This window comes from Heteronotia binoei, chromosome 15, assembly GCF_032191835.1.
Source record: "Heteronotia binoei isolate CCM8104 ecotype False Entrance Well chromosome 15, APGP_CSIRO_Hbin_v1, whole genome shotgun sequence".
In the NCBI taxonomy this organism is placed as follows: Eukaryota; Metazoa; Chordata; class Lepidosauria; order Squamata; family Gekkonidae; genus Heteronotia; species Heteronotia binoei.
In genome coordinates, this window is record NC_083237.1 from 65,963,102 (window position 1) to 65,985,638 (window position 22,537).

Sequence of the window (22,537 nt, forward strand, 5' to 3'; positions counted from 1 at the left end):
TTCATCTGCAAAAACACACACACACACACGCAAAACACTTGAGGTTTCATCAGGTCCTACAAGGAAAGGCTGAAGGAGCTGGGAATGTTTAAAGTGGAGAGGAGCCGACTGAGAGGTGATAGGATCACCCTCTTCAAGTACTTGAAGGGCTGTCGTATAGAGGAGGGTGCGGAGTTGTTTTCTGTTGCCCCGGAAGGGCAGACCAGAACCAAGGGGTTGAAATTAAATTAAATTAAAAGAATTTTTGACTAAATGTCAAACGTCCTGACAGAGCAGTTCCTAAGTGGAACAGGCTTCCTCAGGAGGTGGTGGGCTCTCCTTTGGAGGTTTTTGAACAGAGGCTAGAGGGCCATCTGACATCAATGAACTTGGCAGCTCATGAGAAGGAGAGCAGGAAGGGCTGCATCAGCGCTTAGTTCTTGTGTTTCCTTCTTACATACTCAGGGAAATGCTGATCACCACTTTGGGGCCAGACAGCAATTTTTCTCCAGTTCTTCTTTTTTGTTGCCATCTTCTGGGCTTGGAGCAGGGGTCACTGTGTGTGTGTGTGGTACTTGTGCAGGGGGTTGAACTGGAAGTCCCTTCCAACTCTATGATTCTGTGAATGTAGAAATGAATGTAGACCACGCCAGTGCCCATGAAGGCCCCAGTCCTTTTGCAGCTCTGCCTGACTCTGAGCAGCACTGGGTGCCCCTGGGGTTTGGTTTCTTTAAGGTGGACAAAAGTGAGCCTGCTGGATTGAGGATGAGGAGGTCCTAATTTGGGGGCGGGAGGGACCACTCAACAGGAAATCAGTTGCCTGTCACGTATGATATAGCGGAGAAGAGTGGGGTCTTGGGTCTGCGCTATGAGGGCACCCTTGTTTCCTTCACCAAGTCAACCTTTTCACTGAGAAATGGCAGCCAGTGTCTTTGGCCTTCTGTCAGGCTGGAAATGTGGCCCTTGCCCCTGAATGTCTGAGCACTTTGCGGCTCTTCAGCCATGGCCGCTGCTCAAAACCTGGGAAGTGACGGCTGCGTGTGTCTCTGTTAACACGTTGCTCTCTCTCTCTCTCTCTCTTTCCTCTTTTAATCAGGTGCTCCTAAAAAGGAGGTGTATTTCATGGCCATTATAGATATCCTCACGCCATACGACACAAAGAAGAAAGCGGCACATGCTGCCAAAACTGTGAAACACGGGGTAAGGGGAAACAAGGGGCTCCTGACCCCATGGCCAGTATCCAGGGATGAAGCCATGTTCTGATGTCTGACAGAGAGGAAAGAATCTCGCCCTCTCCCCCCCGCTTTCCTCCTCGCTCTCCACCCTGTTCAATAAGCAGTCCTCTATCATTCACTTTATTCCTCCGGTCATTTTGGTAACCCTTTTCTGTTCATTCTTTCACTATGTATTCTGGTGTAGTAGTTACGTTGGCAAAGACAGAAAGATGCTCTGTGGCTCTATAGCAGGGGTGGCCAAACTTGCTTAATGTAAGAGCCACACAGAATAATTGTCAGATGTTTGGGAGCCGCAAGACAAGAAGAAAGGGAAGAAGGAAGGAAGGAAAATAGATGAGAAGAGGGAGTAGGGAGGGAGAGGTGGAAAGAAAGCAATTTTAACTTTAAATGCATTCTCCAAGCTGCTGGCTGGCTTGGCTTGGAGAAGCGATTTAAAGAGAGAACTGGCTCCCGAGCCGCAGTTTGGCCACTCCTGCTCTATAAAGACTGAAAATATATAGAGAAGAATGTGTTTTTATGGGCTAGAGCCCACCTTATCAAATGCACGATGGGAACGCAGAGTACCCCACATAGGGTTGCCAAGTCCAATTCAAGAAATATCTGGGGACTTTGGGGGTGGAGCCAGGAGACATTGGGGCGGAGCCAGGAGGAAGGGTGTGGCAAGCATAATTGAACTCCAAGGGAGTTCTGGCCATCCCATTTAAAGGGACGGCACACCTTTTCTATTCCTTCCTTCCATAGGAAATCATGAAGGATAGGGGCACCTTCTTTTGGGGCTCATAGAATTGGACCCCCTGGTCCAATGTTTTTGAGACTTGGGGAGTATTTTGGGGACAGGCTCTAGATGCTATACTGAAAATTTGGTGCCTCTACCTCAAAAAACAGCCCCCTCAGAGCCCCAGAAACCCGCGGATCAATTCTCCATGATTTTCTATGGGAATAAATCTCCATAGGGAATAATAGAGTTCCCAGCAGCCATTTCCCTCCTCCCCCCCCCCCCGCTTTCTGACGACCCTGAAGCGGGGGGAAGGCCTCCAAACCGGGGGATCCCCTGCCCCCACCTGGGGATTGGCAACCCTAACCCCACGAGATCTGTCACCTATAGCCAAGCACTGCGGTACGGCCTCAGGTAGGGATTGACATCAAAAATTCTTAAAACTAGTACTGCCGACTCAAGGAAGAAATGGATTGAAAAGGCCAGGCAGGTATGCTGGGGCAGAATATTTACAGGAGGGGCAAAAAAGACAGTGCTGAAACGCCCTAAGTCCTGCAGCTTCCAGGTTATCATCAGTGATCTTTTTTTTGGGGGGGGGGGGTATTTTTGTGTGCGTGCCTGCCTGCCTGCCTGCTTGGAAGTCATGGTTGACTTCTGGCAGTTCCTAGCGGGGCTTGGACATTCAAAAAGGCCGCTTGCTTTTGCCTGCGTTCCAGCCCTGGTATTCCTTAGAGGTCTCCCATCAAGGGTCAGCTCTGCTTAGCTGCTGAGATTTATCCAGGGCAGGGCATCAGCAGTAATCTTGAGCTCATTTGGGATAAAGATAGATTATTGTCACTGGACCGAGATGGTACATTTTCCCTGTCCTTCATCCAAGAAACTCAGGGTGGTCCCTTTTCTCCATTTTTATTTTCACAGCAACTCAGGAAGTGGGCTATGGTGAGAGAAACTGGCTGGTCTATGGCCTGTGCCCTCCTTTTTGGTGTAGTGGTTAAGTGCATGGACTCTTATGTGGGAGAACCGGGTTTGATTCCCCACTCCTCCCCTTGCAGCTGCTGGAATGGCCTTGGGTCAGCCAGAGCTCTTGTAGTTGTCGTCTTTGAAAGGGCAGCTGCTGTGAGAGCACTCTCAGCCCCACCACGAGAGCCAGTTAGGTAGTGGTTAAGGGGGCTGGACTCTTATGTGGGAGAACCGGGTTTGATTCCCCACTCCTCCACTTGCAGCTGCTGGAATGGCCTTCGGTCAGCCATAGCTCTAATAGAGAGTCAGTCTGGTGTACTGGTTAAGTGCATGGATTCTTATGTGGGAGAACCAGGTTTGATTCCCCACTCCTCCACTTGCAGCTGCTGGGATGGCCTTGGGTCAGCCATAGCTCTTGCATAGGTTGTCCTTGAAAGGGCAGCTTCTTGTGAGAGCTCTCTCAGCCCCACCCATCTCACAGGGTGTCTGTTGGGGGGGAAGAAGATAAAGGAGATTGTGAGCCTCTCTGAGACTCTGTTTCAGAGAGAAGGGGGTGGTATAAATCTATGGTCTTCTTCTCCTTTGTCAGCAAGTTTACACAGGTCAAACATTCTGTGCAAAAGAATTAATGGACATATTTTGCCATCCAAATGGGAAAAAAATATTTTGAGTCTACCTGGACACTCTGCTGCTGACCTGGAAGTTATAGTTCTTTGACAAAATGATTGTTGAATTAAAATCTATAGCTTTAATTGCGTTAATTGTGATATTGCAAACGGATGGGGGTTGTTTGGAGCAGGTCAAAAGTACACTTTGTGAATGAATTCTAGCTCCAGTTGTAGGTCCAAAGGCCTGAGTAGAAAATCAAGGCATGTTTTCTCTCCTGGTTTGCGGTAAAGGGAGAGGGCAGCAGGAGCCCAAAGGGATGTGTCTTGGCTGGCCAAAGAGAATGAGAATAAGGGGATTCCAGGATCCAGTCAATCTCAATCAATCTTGCTGTTCGTTTTGAAATCCTGCCCAAAATATCTTGAACAAGTCATTTGTCGTTTGCCTGCCAACACTGAGCTTTCTGCTTGGGCCTCAAGAGCTCTTTGTTGGGTGTTGTAACCAGTTCAGATTGCAGGAGACTAATGTGTGTGAAGTGAGGCGGGTAGCGGTGTTAGTCTGAAGCAACCGGACAAAGTGCCTTTGACTCAGATGCTGTTCTGTGAAGTGAAGGTTTTTCAAACTGAGAAGGGAGAAAAGTCCACGTGCTCTGCAGTGGCTCCACCCAAACAGCAGTGCCATTTCACGACAACAAGGGCAAACCCCGTTGTCTCCCCCCCCCTCCCCATGAGGGCTGCAAGAATTGGACCTCCAGAACTACTAGGATGTTTTTAAAATAATGCTACAACGGAATGCAATTGGCGTTTAGGGGCCATTTGTTGTAATCTCTCTATCCCTAGTAAAGTCATTTTTTGCTGATACCTCTTTGCATCGTTCTGGAGACCTGGTCCTAATCCCACCTCATGCAGTCAGAGGGAGCGAGGAGACCACGATTCGGCACACTTAGTTTTCTCCTGGGTTCCTTACGTGAGAACAACACCTGGACTTGTCTCCTCAGACACTTACCAGATGACCCTAATCTTCTTCCTAGTTTTTCTGTGGGAATGGACCAGTCGTGGGAAAGAACCATTAATTTGTTGGCCATCTTCTCAGCTCTGACGTCATCATTAGATAATAAAAGCCCTACCGTGGCGGCAAATCTGAGGCTTTTCATTGGTTGGATGTGGGTCATGCAGGATTGGCTTGCACTCTGTCTCTGGTGTGCCACTGACCGATTCTGCACTCCTCCGCCCACCTCCAGCCCCATCAGGTGAGAACCCCACCAGACAGCCACTGACCTCTGAGGGAGACAGTTCTTTGCTAACAGGTTCTCCTGGGGGCTTACTGATCACTGTTGCCTCTCCTTCCCTTGTGGGAACTCTGGGACAGTCTGTCTCCTCTCGCCCCCCACAAACAATGCTGCCGCAAAGCAAACAGTGAAGCAAATAGTAAACTGTGAGAGCCATGTTCAGGAGACAAACAGTAGCAGTTACTTTTCTTCAACTGACACAAAAGGAATGTTCATTCACAGCAGGGAAGGGCCAGTTCAACAGCAGCATATAAACAGACTGACACTATACAGTGTATATCAAGCCCCCTTTCCACCTGCACATACCTTTCACACTTCAAATTAGGCTACAGTGGGCTCATACGATAGAATGGGGTCTATTCTGTTCTGTGAGTCCACAAGACACGACGGACTCCATTCTATCCTATCAGCCTATAGGACAGAGTGGACTCCATTATATCGTATGGGTCCACAGGACAGAATGGACTCCATTCTATACTATCAGCCCATAAGACAGAATGGATTGTATTGTATCCTATGGCCCCATAGGGCAGAATGGACTCCATTCTGTCCTATGGGCTCATAGGATACAATGCAATCCATTCTGTCTTATGGGCTGATAGTATAGAATGGGGTCCATTCTGTCCTATGGGCTCATAGGATACAATGCAATCCATTCTGTCTTATGGGCTGATAGTATAGAATGGGGTCCATTCTGTCCTATGGGCTCATAGGATACAATGCAATCCATTCTGTCTTATGGCCCATAAGATGGAATGGACTCCCTTTCACTTTCCCACTGCCTGCAAGTGGGAGGGGGTGAAAGGGAGGCTTCTAATAGCTGTCTGCCTGCCTGCCTGTCTGTCTTCCTGTCATTTTTCTGTCTTCCTTTCTTTCACTCCTTTCTCCCCAACTTTTTCCATAACCCACCCTCCCTCCTTTCCTTCCTCTCATTCTTTCTCTATCGCTCTCTTTGTATTTTTCTTTCATTCTTCTCATTTTTCTTTCACTCCTTTCTCCCCCCTTTTTTTACCTCTCCCTTCTGTTCTTTCTCTCATTCTTTCTCTATATCTCTGTCTTTCTGTCTTTTTATTTCTTTCTCCCGCCATTCTTTTCCGTTTTCTTTCTCGCACTCCTTTCTCCCCTTATTTTTCCTACTATTCTTTCTCTGTCTCTCTCTTTCTATTTCTTTCATTCTGTCTTCTTTCTTTCCTGTCACCTACACAGTTATAACCCACCCACCCCCAGTATTTTTCTAGGGCCCATTGTATTTCTTCCTACAATGGGCTTTACTGCTAGTTAATACATATTGACGCTTCCTGAACGCAAGATCTGCTGACAATGTTTGAGTCTTGCATTTGAGTAGAACCCCCATTTCTTTGTTTTTCTTCCAGGCCGGAGCAGAGATTTCCACTGTCAATCCAGAGCAGTATTCAAAACGCTTCAATGAATTTATGTCCAATATCCTGACATAGTTATTTCCCCACCTTCAGCAAGAAAGGGGAGAGGCTACATTCAAGACCAAAGGAGGAACGCAGTCCACTCTAAAGGGGGGTTGATGTTCCTGTGAGCGCATAAAAAGTGTGGCTTAGCAGACGACTCGCTTGTAGCTGCAGGTCCCTTGACAACTCTACTAGACCTCGGTGGAGAATTGGGGCCTATCTTTCTTTCTTTCTTTTTGATTGCTGAAATGTCCAAACATAAGCCTGAGGAATTAAGTACCGTTAAAAACAACACTTTTTATTTTGGAAGAGTCTCATAACAGTCAGATGCCAACTGTGAGTAAATAATAAAAGTTAACTCCACAATTTGGAATTCACAAAGAACAAACATCCTTGGGGGGTTTTTTCCCCCCTTTCTCTAAGAATTGGACAGAAACGGTGTGCCATGTTGAGCTGGAACTGTTATCCTGGTCTGAAGCCATTTTAAGTAAATTAAAACGAACACACACACACACACACACACCCCAACTTTGGTATTACGCTTTTGTTTGCACCAGTTGTCATTTCAAAAGAGCTAATGTTGTCCCTTTAACATTTGTTGCAAATCAAGGCAGGATTTGTATAACCTCAAGATGCAGCAGAGGCTTTTGATGACGATGATAACCAGAAGAAGACGTGGCTCCAGGTGATGAGAGACTTGACGTGTGACAAACGAAGCTTGGATTGGACCAGTGGGATCACATGGCCTCTGCAGCACGACTCTACCGATGTTCATTTTAATCATGGCACAGGTGGTTTTGGTGGACCTTCACCCAGTTGCAGTCCCTTGCAGAGGACATTTGGCCCCGAGGGGCTACTGCATTTTTAAACGACGTCCTGTGTTGAGTCAGGGTGTGAGAAATCTGCCTCTGGAGTTCTTGGCCAGTCGTCTTGCGTTGGGAGGAGTGCTGTTCTCTGCCTTTGGAGACGGGCAGTCCATTGACATAACTGACTTCTCCGTAACCACTAGTATTTACTGTCAAAAGCATCAGATCATCTTTCTTAAAACGATTCAAACCACTTTTGCCCTGTTTGAATTGCAACTTTTTTCTTACGTCCCCGGACTGCTTGTGACCCTTGGATTTCATAACCACGCTTGTCCAAAATGCCGTTGAAAATTTTGAATGCTCAGCATCGATTCCATGTTTTAAATATTGAGTGGGGCATGGGAGGGGTTGGGGGTTTCTTTTAAAAAAATATTGATTCAGCAGTTTTTGAACCACCACTTTTCAGTCAAGCAACTTTGCTTTAATCTGCCTTGAAACTGTTTTTCACATCTGCCTTTCTTTTCCAGATGGTGGCTATGGGGATGTTTGTATCCTGTGCTGTGGTATGTGGCACTGTTTTTGCCTTGTGGATTCTGTCACGTTGAGAGAGTGTAGAATGTGTTTTTTTCCCTTGCTTCTCCTGTTGCAGATATGCCCTCCTTTCCCCCATCCCCTTTAAAAAAAAAATGTGATTCCGCAATTTCAAGGATATCGAAAGGTTTGCAAACCTTAAAAATCATGGAGTATACTGTAAATAGTATGAGGTTTTTAAAAAAGGTTTAAATGAATCCATCCATTAAGAAAGTCTCTTTTCTGTTCCCCTGTGGTTCAAGGTAAAAATTTCTTATGCTAGAAGCCACTTTCTTATGCTGTTCAGCTTGTCTGGCTGACTGTGCCACAAAGTGTGGACATGTAAAAATATTTAAAAAGGAAATAAGAAATGGACAGACTACCAATTTGGGGAAGGAACAGCTTTTTTGGGGGGGGGGGTTCACCTTTTTCAGTTTTTCTCTCCTTGTTTTTGTCTGTGCTCTGATCAAGCTTCCCATTCTAAACTGCTTTAAAAAAAAAAGTTTCCAAGTTATGGTATAGCTGTACTTTCTGTAAGCCAGAACCGTTCCCATCCAACAATTCCTTTTTCTACTAGCATTGACGCACAGTAGACCTGCTGTCACGAATCTGTAGGGAGTCTAGCACGGTCGTCAGTTGCAGCTGGAGACAAGCAGATCAGCGCTCCGTGGCCTAGCAACAGCAGGCGCCTCCCCTTCCCTTTGCAAGCACCCCTGGCCTTGTCCCCCCACCAGAGGCCTGTCCCCCCCCCTCTACCGCTTTGCCAATCTGATTAACTCTTTGCTTTCTCAAACTCCTCCCATTCTGTTCTCACCTGGTCTCCTTCCCTCCTTGAGGTTTTTCTGTAGGGCTCTTTGTTCTCACCCACCATCAAAATAAAGGCCACGACCGAGTGCTGCATTTGCTGTTAGTCCTGACCTCCTTTCTGTCAGGTTTCAGATTGTAAGAAGCTCCTTGCGGTAAAGGCTGGTCTCCATCACACCCACCCCTCCACTGCAAAGCAACAAAAACGCTGATCATTTATCACTGAGGCTGTATAACCGTGTTGCATCCAGGGGTGTGGGTGGATCATGTCCTGTCACCCTGCAAAGTTAGCACACTCTACCGGATGGGCCTCCCCACTGAGCTCCCCATTCTGGCAGCCTGGACATAGCTGGAAAATGCTCATCCACAAGCCAAACGGCATGGGTGTGGCTGTGTGATACTGTTGCCACTGGCGTAACCCCCCCTGAATTATGGAGAGTTTGAAGTTCTCCAGGGCAGTTGCTAGATGGCTTTTCAGATTCTTTCACTATGCACCTTCTGCCATGCTCTGAACACCTCCCCCTTACACAGTGAATCCCTTCCTAGCCCTGCTGTATCTTCTTTCTGAAGTATAATTCACTCTTGCACTGGAGAGCCAGTTTGGTGTAGTGGTGAAGTGTGCGGACTCTTATCTGGGAGAACCGGGTTTGATTCCCCACTCCTCCACTTGCACCTGCTAGCATGGCCTTGGGTCAGCCATAGCTCTGGCAGAGGTTGTCCTTGAAAGGGCAGCTGCTGGGAGAGCCCTCTCCAGCCCCACCCACCTCACAGGGTGTCTGTTGTGGGGGAGGAAGGGAAAGGAGATTGTGAGCCGCTCTGAGACTCTTCGGAGTGGAGGGCGGGATATAAATCCAATATCTTCATCTTCTTCTTCTTCTGCTATGTGCCCTTGCTTGATTTTCATTTCGCTTCCATACTCCACGGGAAGCTTTTCATCCTTATTGTTCCATCTCTCTTCCTGTGTCTTCTGCTATGCCATCTCTGAAGCTTGGAGGGGCTTTTTCCTCTGCCTACCTTTCCCCCCTCCTTCAGAAAAGCCTCCCCTGACCAGCCCATCACCCCCTTCCCTCCTCATCTAAGGTTTTTTGTGCCGAAGCCCTGCATCCATCATATAGCTGACAACCTGCCCAGTCAGGTCTGTGACACTTCTGTTCAGCTCCCACTATTGATGTGGCAGAAGTAAACCTATCCTGGAGCCTTCTTGTGTGGTCTGTTTGTGCTACGTATTTCTTGAGTTCAACATGGACAAAATTGATGCATATTGTCTGTCTTCCCTCTTGTCATGTTGGCTTTGGCTGAAAAGAGCTTTTGATCCTTTCCTGAATCTTCCCTCCAGCAGGGTTCAGCTAGATTCCTTTTCCTAGTTCTGCCTTTTCTACCCCCCACCCCCTTTTAGTGGAGAAGGTCCTGTGAGGATTTGAAGTCTCAAAACTGCCGGGAAGCTGAGGCTGTCTAGGCAGTCTTTGACCCCCAGCGACTCTTCCATTTTGTCAGTCTCCCTTTTCTTTCATGTCTTCCGTATTTCTGATACTTAAAAAATATCTACAGGTTTTTTTTTAATAATTTGGAAGAATATATGCTGCAAAATGAGCAGAGATGTGCACTGTTGCTTAAACTTGTGGCTATTTTGTTTTTAACAGCAGGCTGTGTGTTTCCTTGGTAACAGAATTAGGAACTCTCCCCCCCCCCTCCCCGATCTGTTAAATGCCTGTTCAGTAAGAATGAATTATATGTGGTGGGTATCTTACTCAAGGTAGCTGTGCATCAGTGTTCCTCACATTGGCTCAGAATTAAAACTACTGGAACTAAAATTACTGATCAGTTTTCTAAAATTTTGGCCAAGATACAGCTAAGTCTCTCTTTTGTGAGCTCTCTCTCGCACTTTACACTCCCCCTAATGGTTGTCACCTCAGATGATCTTCACGCCCCTACAGCATCATTAAGCATTTTTGCAACATAGCTGTAGAAAAGAGCCATAGTGGTTGCACATTACACCTGCCTTCTTCAGAGGGCGATGCAGCATCAGCACTGGCCACTCCAGGATGCTTCACTGTTAAGGTGTGGGTGATTACATTTTCTCTGGAGTCATTTTTTTTTTTTTAAATTCAGCCTTTCCACCTTTTTAGCATAACTGTGTATCACTATCTTCATGAGGTGCAGTGCATGTCTTCGTAAGCAGTTTGATTCTGGGTTGAACTGCAGAACGGCCTACGCTTATAATAATAATAAAATTTTATTTATACCCCGCCCTCCCCGCCGGGGCAGGCTCAGGGCGGCTTGCAGGGTGTGGCAAAAGCCATATTGAACAATAAAACAATTATACATTTCTATACCATTTAAAATTTACCATTAAGTTTACATAATATAAAAGTCTTGATGGATGGTGACGGAACCGTAAGATTCAGCTGTTCCGCTTCAGATAGCAATTCTCAAACTTCAGCAACCCGAGCCTCCCCTGCCCCACCCCACCCCACCCCCAATTTTGATTATAACTTGTTTTCATCCCTTTTGCCTTATTGGCACACTCAGCACGCCAGACAATCTTTTTTCCAGGTGCGCACCACAGACTTGTGTCTATGCACCTTGAGTCTTCAGGACCCCAGTCAGCTGTTTTGCAAGGGACCTTACACCAGAGGCAACAGTGGAGCCCAGAGGAAGGGGCCTAAAACTTTCAGAGCTAATGATAGAAATACAAAGACCAGCATCACCCAAAGCTTGAACTTCCGGAATTAAAATGGAAACCACTGCAGGTGGGGGGGGGCAGCTCTGTGAGCACTTAACTGCAGGTGAGATCCCCTCCTTTTCCCCCTTCTAAACATTTGATGTGAGCAGTGATCGATGCCTTCAAGCCTGAAAGATCTGGTGCGTGTTGAGACGCTGGTCTGTGAAACAGGCCTTCCTGCGGCTGTACATTCTCAGTTGCCTTCCAAGCAGTCCCAGCTTGCTCTTTTGGGTGCTGCTGCCTGCCTGTGCTTTTTCTTGCTCCAAATGCTCAAATTGGAAGGATTCGACAACTTCCCGGAGATACAATCTGTCAGGGTTTATGAGCCACAACTTCCTGAATAGAACCTCCATTTCTAGATAAGTGTTCTCACAGCTTAAAGCTGAATATTCCCAGTCACTGTCAGGTTATGTTGGGAAAGAATCCTGAGGTGTTTCTTTCACATCCACGCATCTTGCTAACTTACAGTGGCTTCTAGAAGAAGATGCCAAGGGGAGGGTGGCTGGCACATCTGCCCTTTTCACAAATCAACTGGGGCCAGCATTTGATTGTCACTTGCAGCCGCCAGAAGCCCTTCGTACCTCCCTCCCTTTGTCCCATTTCCTTCAGCTTAGGAGGAGGGGGCCGAGCTTTATTCATCGCTTGTCCTTTCTGCTTCATGCATGATGAAGGGGCCAGGAGTAACTACATTGGTAAAGCGATAACTGTCGCTATCTTGACCAGTTCAGCCCTCCGAAGTGGAAAGTTTAGTGCGAGCTTGCATAAGGAATATTTCCCCAAAGCTCCCGGTGTGGCTGAGGAGGGCAGGCAAGGCAGAGGTGTGCGAACCAGTCCATTTGAATACCTTCTTCCCCCTCACTTCACCTCCTGCCTGTGTCGACTTGTGCCCAGCGCATACAGTGAAGCCAAAGGTGTTAAAAAGCACCATGCAGGTATGATGGGGGTTGTGTCCACTCCCCCCCCCCCAAAAAAAAATCTGACAGAAAAGCAGCTGTTCAGAATTTTTTTCACAACCACTTTTTTTTAAAAAAAATAGGAATTTAAAGTCCCATGTGCTTGTCTGTTTGCTTGAAGTATGAGACACTTTGGTGTTTTGAAATACATGCATGTTAACAAGGTGAAGTCTCCCAGCTGGGCAAACAAAATAAAAATTTGTGTTACGTCGTGTGATGTTGTTTTGCCAAGACAGGGCAGCACGAGGGCAGAGCAGTCAGCCAGGTTTTGCTTTATCTGTTTTCTGCTTTCCAGATGACTCGAAACCCAAATGGCTTGGGAGGGATCTCCTTTCCTCACCCAGTGGAATCCTGCCTGATCCAGTTGTCACCTGATGTTACTAGTAGCAAGGAACTCAATTTTATGTTTTCACTTCGGTTTAGAAGGTTTTCACACCCCACTTTTCTCTACCAGAAGGAATCTCTAAGGGGCTTAGGATCGCCTTCCCTTCCTCTCCCCACAGCGTGCACCTTGTGGGGAAGGTGGGGCTGAGAGAGTCCTGAGAGAACTGGGACTGGCGCAGGCTTCGTGGGGAGGAGTGGGGGAAATGAACCCAGTTCTCCAGATTAGAGCCCAGTGCTCTTAACCACTACACCATTCTAGCTTTCTGTGAAGGGGCATTTTAACCATCCATTGTACGGTGAGCCAGTATAGTGGTTAAGAGTATCGGAGCAGCATCTGGGAGACTTGTCTTTGAATTCCAACTTGTGTTGGCCAGACACACTCCGCCTAACCTACCTTACAGGGTTGTTGTGAGGATAAAATGGAGGAGAGGAGAATGATGTAAGCTGCTTTGGGTCCCCATTGGAAAGAAAAATAGGGTACAAATGAATTAAATAAATAGATGCAGGAGAATCTGTCCATCCCAGGTTTCAAGTTTGCCTTTGACCTTCTACAGAGATACCTGGCAGGGGATTCCAGAATCAACCAGCAGAGGTTATTTTTTTTAAGGATACAGCCCTCCCTGGTGCCTCAAGGATCAAGGGATGCAGCCCACCTGGTGTCTCAAGATGACTAAGAGCTATGACTCAAGAGGATGCCAGCTCAGTTTTCCACATGGGCATCATCCTGCTACACAACAGCAGAGGAGAAATGTTCTTTCTGCCCTCAACCACAGATTTTTGTTCAAGATGGGTGGCCATGTTAGTCTATGTCTATGGCAGTAGAGAACAGCAAGAGTTCAGCAGCACCTTAAAAGACTAACAACATTTGTGGCAGGGGAGGAGCTCCTTCAGAAGTGTTTGTGCTCAGAAATCTCTTCACTGCCAGGTGCACCACGAAAGGACAGTATTCGTAGCGGCCACCTGGTGACAGGCCCCGAGAGACTCTTAGACCCTGAGGAAGACCCAGGATGTCTGGCTGCAAAAGCCTTCCAAGAACCACTGCAAACTCCAGAAGTGGCGCTTCTCCAGGCTGCCATCATGGTCCAAATGATCTGATCAGAGAAGCCCTGCATGAGCCACACTTGACAATTTATGAAGTCATAACTCAGCTCTCTGCGGAGCCTTCTTCATTAAGGCTTCTGCTGCTGCTTCCCTGATGGCAAGAGCCTCACACGTGTGGCTTCCAGGGGCGGAATTTACTAGTAGCAAGTAAATTTATGACAATTTATGAAGTCAACCGTGGTGGCCCACCTGCTATGCAAATCAGGCATTTGCCTAGGGCACCAAATTGGGCCCTTCCTCCTCCCTGGCGATATCACCCAGGGGGAGAGCTGCCCGCCACCTTCCTCCAAGGGGCCCTCGCCCTCCTGTAGCCTGTGCTCTTCTGCCCTCCCCCACAGGCCGTGGGCAAAGCCAGAGGAGGGCAGGGAGGGTGTGCGTGGCAGCCGCGCAATCACCCAGCAAGCTTCTGAGTGCCCCAGAAGCCCATGTGCCATCCGGCTGCTGCTGTTCTGCCTCAGTACACAGCCTCTAGAGGCTTGTTGGGTTGTCGCACAGTGGCTGCACGCACCCTCTCAGCCCTCCTCTGCCACGCGCACCCTCGGGAGGAGAAAGGATTGGACGGCGGGGTGCTGCTGAGGAGGGTGGTGGTGGTGCAGGAGGGCCTTGCCTTGAGCACCCTAGGGCTGCCCCTGGAAGCCACACGTGTGAGGCTCTTGCCATCAGGGCAGCAGCAGCAGAAGCTTTAATGAAGAAGGCTGTGCAGAGAGCTGAGTCACTTTTGCTGTCATTGGAATCTTTAAGAGCGCCCCCTCCCTCTTTTGGAAAGACCACCTCTTATGCTGAGCTAGCCACAGGAGCATCCACTACGGTAAGTAAGCAGGTCACTGTGGGAGGGAAAGAGCGTGCTCTTTTAGCCTGTCCCAGGATGTAAAGGTTTATTGGGAGGATCTGACCATGCCTCGTTTTATCTGTTTTTAAAAGTAAAATTGAACCCTAGAGGCAACCTTGAGCTTCCTTGCCTTCATCATCCTGTTTCTCCTTGGGGGTTTCTGCCTTAAGGGCAGAAAGCTCTAGGGTCTTCCATGCTTTATGTAAGCGAGGTGGAAGCTCCTCATGAAGAAAAAAGGGTGGTGAGCCGGCTTGCTCCGTTGAGGGACTTTGCCCTCAAACAACTGGCCTTCCTCTTTATCCTGATCTGCATCAGAATCCCCAGAGTCTGGCGGGGGAGGGGGGAATCCCTGTCCTTTGGCATCATTCACATCTCTTGGTAGTAACAGCTGGGAGCTCAAGGGAGTCCTGTTTTTAGGATTATATTCTCCTAAGGAGGCAATTGGGACACAATCTCCAGTATGTGTCTTCCAATGACAATAACACTAGGGAAGGGCAGGTGTGTGCATCACAGTGTGTGGCTGGATTTCCAGATCCATGCATGCTGCTGGGAGTTTTTTCCATTTCCCATGCTGACTGCCAGTTGGTTAAAAGGGTGTTGGGAATCTGCCCATCCCAGACTCACCAAATTCTAACAGTGCCCCCCCCACCCGGCTTTCAGTCTTCTATATTTATATAGGCTTTCCACAGTATCAGCACCCTTTCCTGTGGGTGGTGCTTTCAGCATGCACAGTGTTTCAGAGCTCAGTGTGTGAAAGAGATTTTATTTTAAGGACCTTCAAGTGACTTCCAACTTATAAATGAATGACCTCCAAAGCATCCTTTGTCCACAGCCTTGCAAACTGAAGGATGCGGCTTGCTTTGCTGAGTCCATCTCATGTTCAGTCCTCCTTTTTTCCTGCCGCCTTCTACTTTCCCTCAACTCTTCCCTCAACAAAATCCAAAGTATGACAGCCTCTTCAGTAATTTAGCACCCCATATCCATATAAGTATATGAGAAGCGTTAATTTCCCTGTCCGGTATACCGGAAGGAATGGCCTTTAGCACTGTGCAGTGCACTAAGCCTGAGAAAGGACTGAAGTCGCTTACCTCTTCTAGCAATTCTTCCTAATGATATGAACGATATCCTCTGTGTCAAAATCACTGATTACAGGCAGTAAAAAATTACCACTGCCTTCCTCTGGGGAATGACTTCCTCAATGACCAATCAATCACTTTATTTCCTACGGTCTACATCTAGTCCAGATCATTCTACACACCCAACAAAAGCAGGACTACAAGAAAAGACTAATGCTCTTCAAAGACCTTCAGAACAGAGAGCTTAAGCCTGCATATTATAGTTGAAAAACCAGAGTTTTTATTTGTTAATAACATCCCATTATTAACAACCACTTTCCTTGACAGCAGAGAGTTACAGGTGTGGCTTTTTTAAATCCAAGAGCTGCATTCCAGCCATCAGCATTTTCATAAAGAAGTTGAGCATCCCCAAAATACCACATCTTTGGTTAGTCCATGCGAGCTTTCAGTGTCCGGGTTGTTATCTTGTCTTTCTCACTGATGAAGCGGTGGGGAGAGAAAAGAACACAGATGAACCTCTGCCATTCCAGCCGGCAGTGTACACATCTATGAACATATGAAGCTGCCTTATATTGAATCAGACCTCTGGTCCATCAAAGTCAGTATTGTCTTCTCAGACTGGCAGAGGCTCTCCAGGGTCTCAAGCTGAGGATTTTCACACCTCTTTGCCTGGACCCTTTTTTGGAGATGCCAGGGATTGAACCTGGGACCTTCTGCTTCCCAAGCAGATGCTCCACCACTGAGCCACAGCCCCATTCATGGCTCTCCAGGGTCTCAAGCTGAGGTTTTTCACACCTATTTGCCTGGACCCTTTTTTGGAGATGCCGGGGATTGAACCTGGGACCTGCTTCCCAAGCAGATGCTCTACCACTAAGCCACCGTCCCTCCCCTAGTTGCCCTGACAAGGCTACCTTACCAGGTAGTACCCAGCCAAGATCAAGAGGTTCACTGACTGCATAATTCAATGGTACTTGGCATCAGCCTTGAGTTTTGTTGAGAAAGACTGACTATAAACAACATAAATAAATGCCATGTACTTACATTACATGAACAATCACGCCCATCCCCGACACTGCGTCTCTGTCAACCGCATTAAGCATGGCCTGACCTATGGTTTCAAAGAGATGATCTGGTTCCTGCAGAAAGAGGGATTTTTTTTTTTAATTTTGAAGTACTTGCACACCATTTGGTGAAGCAGAGAAATAACGAGGTCCGCACACATTACTGCTTTGAAATGAGGTTTACTTTTGGTACCAAGAGCAGAACTTAGTCGGCCATGGACCCCCAAAATGACTAAGTTAAAATCATTCTACATACAGATTGCTTTATTCACACAGACACCCAACAGTGCAGGCACACAGGCTTATCTGATTCAATATTCCTTACCCCCTTGTAACTCTAGTACTTTCCCATTCCTCCTGACTCCGTGCTTTATCAGCTCCAGCGAGAAGCTTCTCAAGGAGGCCCCTTTGTGTTATCCTAATACACATCTGTGTTTCACACACCCACTGAAGGCTGTCTGTGCTTCTAATGAACATTGCATCAGACACCCTCTCTTTGAAGGCAAAAGCATGCTTTTATTCATTATTATAGGGGTATTCATTAATTACTTAGGGGTCCCCCTTCACTGGCAGGTGGGCAAGTTACATTTGAGGTGGGAGGACACGTCATGTTATGCTGCCTCTTTTAGAAGATCTGAAGATTTACAGCTGAGGGTGGGGAGAATTATTGATGCAACACATTCCTTTAAGGGGCATTCTGCATCAGCTGAAGTCATTCTAGCAAAAGAGAGGACCTACAGAGTGTAATAACAGGGCCGAAAGAGCTGAGAGGTCGGAAACTCGCTGATGTTACACCCCTTGTTAACGTCACTCACCATATCCGGCTCCCAGAGGGATTCACACATGCCATACATCTGTTCTGCACAGGTCCCGCTGACCACAAAGTCGTCTGTTGTCATTGGGCAGCCAATCAAATCCAAGGAGCAGATGAAAGGCTTGTATGTGATGGGATCCAGCCCGGCTATAACGGGCTCTACATAGTAAGGTCCAAACCTGGGAGAAACGAGAACATGGATTAACAGCAACCTTCTTTCAAAAAACTGATGCTTTACATGTAAACACAACACTGTATTAAAAATCCTATTTTGAAAAAAGAATGGCAGAAAAACATCTCTGGGGCATACAAGCTATTGTGCATGGAACTGCCAGCACTTTCCAAACATTGCTGCTAAGCTGTTACAGCCTAGTTTTGTCCATGGTAGCTCCCCCACGCCTGATTTTGTTTAAGGCGATACCTTCCTCCATTTCAATGGGTGGGAAGCTCGTAAGTGTGTTCTGTTTGCATGCGTGGGAGATCTAAATACTCAGCTTTGCAGGTGTGCAACAGTGAACAAGCACTGAACAATGAAAGTATAAATGGAGAGACCATCAAAATTACACACCTGGAAAAGCTCATGAACTTATCATAGAGTTAGAAGGGAACTCCAGGGTTATCTAGTCCAACCCCCTGCACAATGCAGGAAACTCACAAATACCTCCCCCTAAATTCACAGGATCTTCATTGCTGTCAGATGGCCATCTAGCCTCTTTTTAAAAAACCTCCAAGGAAGGAGAGCCCACCACCTCCCGAGGAGGAAGCCTGTTCCACTGAGGGATCGCTCCGTCAGGAAGTTCTTCCTAATGTTGAACTGGAAATTCTTTTGATTTAATTTCAACCCATTGGTTCTGGTCCTACCTTCTGGGGCCACAGAAAACAATTCCACACCATCCTCTAGATGACAGCCCTTCAAGTACTTGAAGATGGTGATCATATCACCTCTCAGCCGCCTCCTCTCCAGGCTAAACACCCCCAGCTCCTTCAATCTTTCTTCATAGGACTTGGTCTCCAAACCCCACACCATCTTCGTCGCCCTCCTCTGGACCCCTTCCAGCTTGTCTATATCCTTCTTAAAATGCGGTGCCCAAAGCTGAACACAAGACTCCAGGTGAGGTCTTACCAGAGCAGAGCAAAGTGATACAATCACTTCACGTGATCTGGACACTAGACTTCTGTTGATACAGCCCACAACTGCATTTGCCTTTTTAGCCACCGCATCACACTTTTGACTCATGTTCAGCGTATGATCCACCAAGACCCCTAGATCCTTTTCGCACATACTACTGGCTAAGACAAGTCTCCCCCATCCTATAACCATGCATTGGATTTTTCCTACCTAAATGCAAAACTTTACATCTACCCCTGTTAAAATTCATTTTATTTGCTTTAGCCCAGTTTTCCAGCCTGTCAAGGTCATCCTGTATCCTGTTTTGGGAATTTTTCCAGCAAGGTATGTATTTCTTTGCTACCTCTAGCTCAAAGCTGTTCCAACATAAGCTTGTAGAAGTAATTAATAATTTAAAAACAAATGCACTATAAATGATTGGAATCCAGCAAAAATTAAAACACTGTGAAGTAAGAAGGTCACCACTCAACATCAGAGAAGTCTACAAAAGCAAAGCAACAGCAAATAAAACCAACAAAGCCAAAACAGAATGAAAATCAGAACCGCAAAATAGATTCAGTATACCTTCCAGGCCCAAACGGATGTTAAAAAACATGAATGTCAGTAAAATACAGGAAAATGTGGTGAGGAAAATTAAAAGCATGTATATATCAAAGTGCCTTAACTAAGCTGGCCCCTGTAACTCAAAGGAGTAAGAGCCGTGTATGTAGGTTAGGTGTCCTGATCCCTGCCACTCAACAGGGTGATGGGGGAAGTGGGGGATCAGCATTGCACTAATGCTGTGATGTCACCTGTGGCACAAACTGGAAGTGATGTCATTGTGTCACTCTAGGGTTCAACCAAAACTCTAGGGTTAAATCAGAATTTCTGGCGAATCCTACATCACTATGCTAGCACAACGATGTCATTTCCAGTTAGCGTCATACTGGCACTGGCACGATGCCCACTCTGCAATCACTCACTGGGTTGGCAATCCTAGTGCTATGTGAACTTCAAGAGACAGCATTCCAAGAATGGAGGGTGATTTCCAAAAAGCCTAGCCGCCGCCCATTTCACCTCCATGGGCAGCAACACACAGGGGAAAAGTGTGAGGTGTGAAACAGCACAATTGAGACATTACTTTTAAAAATAAAGAGGCCTGAAGCTGACTTGAGAATGTTGGGAAAATGGGTTGTGCTGAGTAAAACTTCCAAAGCAAGACTTAACGGCCACAGATGTGCCACAGAAGGCATCTGGATGGGAACAATCACGGAGAAGCAGGTGGTAGGCAAGAAATGCATCTAATCAGATTTCCCTGGAAATAACTCAGGGTCCCCGTGGTTGATCTTTGTAGACAGTGTTCCTACCTCTGGTCAGGGAGCAGATTACAAGGCCTTTTGGTCCCTTCCCTCCGCAAACAAAACACAGGACTTGACTGAAGCCAAGATACCAGGTGTCAGGCATTGTCTATTTCTTATTATAGTTACCAAAGTATAGAAATGTTACTAACCATGAATTGAGCCTATGCACATCAAAGCAGAGAACCCCCCCTTTGTTTCTTTCGCTTTTACTAACGAATGCAGGAATGTACTCTTTGAAGATAAAACCTCCTGGGACTAATTCCCATGCCAGCAAGGCTGGAACCCAGGATGTGCTGACCACTGTACAGATAAGGAAGTTACAGTGAGACATTTCACACGTGAATGTAGGATTGTTTAGAGAAGGTAGAATTGTTTATAGAACCTTTGATGTGCCATCTTTAAGTAAGCATCTTACTGTTACTTTGTATCAGTTCCAATACCTAGCTCGGCTGAGCCACATGGATTATCAATAAACCAAACTTTGTTTCAAAATTCAAGGACTGGTTACTTTGAGATCTAATGCTTGACACCAGGAGGCAATCTAACAAGGGCTTGGAGATTTATCTTCAGTTACACATGAAGCTGCCTTACGCTGAGCCAGACTTTTGGTCCCTCAAGACCGGTATTGTCTGCTCAGACTGGCAGCGGTTCTCCAGGGTCTCAGGCAGAGGTCTTCTGCAGCACCTGTTCCCTGGTACTTTAACTGCAGTTGCCAGGGATTGAGCATGGCACTTTCTGCATGCCAAGCAGTTATTCTGCTACTGAGCTAGAGCCTCTCTCCACTTCAGTCCAGACAAGCAATCCATGGGGAGGGACGGTGGCTCAGTGGTAGAGCATCTGCTTGGGAAGCAGAAGGTCCCAGGTTCAATCCCCGGCATCTCCAACTAAAAGGGTCCAGGCAAGTAGGTGAGAGAAACCTCAGCTGGAGACCCTGGAGAGCAGGGGAGGGACGGTGGCTCAGTGGTAGAGCATCTGCTTGGGAAGCAGGAGGTCCCAGGTTCAATCCCTGGCATCTCCGAAAAAGGGGCCAGGCAAACAGGTGTGAAAAACCTCCGCTTGAGACCCTGGAGAGCCGCTGCCAGTCTGAATAGACAATACTGACTTCGATGGACCGAGGGTCTGATTCAGTATAAGGCAGCTTCATATGTTCAGGTAGCTGGATATGCCCAGCATGGCAAATAAACCTCTTGCTCCACTAAAAAAAAATGTTCAGTGAAACATAATTTTAAGCCACTGTCTAAATGCATCTCAGAAGCTTGATTGCATACCGTCTCTCATACAGGAGGTTGGACACCATACTCATCAGGGTCTGGGGCTTGATTTGCCGGCCCTCCTTCAGTTCATAGAGATTCAGGCGGAACTTGAGCCTTTGGGCGCTTGAAGATGAGGGAAAGAACGAGTGTTAAACCCACTTGAAAACCTCAGTGCCACTCTCCAAACATAATGCCCCTGGCATGACATGAAGCTACTCAGAGGCCACACTGGGACCAGTATGAATAAACATGGGGTAGTTGCCAGTTGTCTTTAAAGCACAAGTTCATGGGTTATTCTAGGATACAGCTCAAAAATATGCAAGTAGCAGTGGATAAAACGACAAAGTGCCCGTCTGCAACTTCCAGTAGTTAAGAATCAGGGCTTCATTCAACTCAAATGCAGAACTTAAAACTATATGGTCTCCATGATTTTAGAAAAACAGTTGTGTTATAAATAATTTGATCAGGACTCTTCAGAGTCAGTGTCTGTTGAGTTTTAAATATTTCTCGAAACAAAGAGAATTAAAACATGTACACCATCGGTAAGAAAAAAAATGTAGCTCAATTCAGATGAAAAGTTTTCCTTTAAAAAATGACGAGATTCAGCCTTTTAATCTGCAAAATGCAGAGTGGGACACGCCCTTTGCAGCATTCTTTTACCAGAGTCCACCAGCAAAGGGAACTTTGTGCTGCCCCCCATCCACACTATCGCCAAACTTTTTCTCAGCTGCCCAGCAGCCCTGACAGGCATGTTGTTTTACAGGTTGCGAAAAAAGAATAACCACTGTTTATGAAAGATTATTTGGCAAGCCAGTGGTACATGGGGACACAATCTCCCCTTCCCCCCGCCAGTCGAATCCCCAGTCCAACAGAAGTACTTACACTGTCTGAACATCTGTGGCAAGTCCAGCCAAGCCAATGAATAGTCTGTCTCCCATTGGGAAAATTTTCTGGAAGTCTGTGGTCACCATTTGAGCTTGAATACCAAATCGCCGATCAGCTGCGATAGCAACGCAGTCTTTCCCCTTCATGGCCATGACGGCCCCACCATTATAGGACATAATAGACTGGAAGGGAATAGAAAGATTGGAAATTTCAGCTAATCAGTGTTTTCACAGTGTTTCTAGATTGACACTGTTCAATCTAGAAATAATCACAGCCTCTCCTCTGATGTTACCTCTAGCAGGCAAAGGTATTTAGAAGTTGGCTGCCCAGACAGGGAGATCCCAAGGAGGAACATAGGCCAGAGAAGCCCAAGTAGCTCTGTTGAAGCTTCTCACTGCAAGGACCCCAATCTGCTGCAAGGCAGAGTTTTGACATGAGTTAAAAAGCACCAGAGGGAAAGTTTTGGCTCAGAAACTTGGTAGCATCTCATTTTCCTATCTGTATGACTTCTTAGCTGGGACAGATCAATACTACTTAAAACCTGCAGGTCAGAGGGATAGAAAAAGAAAAGTAGTAGCATCTGCATGCCCCACCTTCTTTTGTGGA

General features: G+C 46.8%; 2 protein-coding genes across 2 annotated transcripts in view; one reads left to right on the top strand and one right to left on the bottom strand.

The window, feature by feature from the left end:
• The window catches only part of PIP4K2B (phosphatidylinositol-5-phosphate 4-kinase type 2 beta), a 30,986-nt gene extending 24,692 nt beyond the window's left edge, over positions 1-6,294 (top strand). The window contains exons 9-10 of the mRNA XM_060255784.1: positions 1,076-1,179; positions 6,157-6,294. Of these exons, the coding sequence (XP_060111767.1) occupies positions 1,076-1,179; positions 6,157-6,237 (185 nt within the window). The 3' untranslated portion in view covers positions 6,238-6,294. The remainder of the gene's footprint in view (positions 1-1,075; positions 1,180-6,156) is intronic.
• Positions 6,295-15,706: 9,412 nt separating this feature from the next.
• On the bottom strand, positions 15,707-22,123 carry PSMB3 (proteasome 20S subunit beta 3). The gene is made up of 5 exons (XM_060254564.1): positions 21,929-22,123; positions 21,062-21,169; positions 17,326-17,503; positions 16,491-16,585; positions 15,707-15,926 (listed from the first exon to the last, which is right to left on the bottom strand). Exons 1-5 carry the CDS (start codon positions 22,105-22,107, stop codon positions 15,878-15,880), a joined length of 609 nt encoding a protein of 202 aa, XP_060110547.1. The 5' UTR covers positions 22,108-22,123; the 3' UTR covers positions 15,707-15,877.
• Positions 22,124-22,537: the final 414 nt, after the last annotated feature.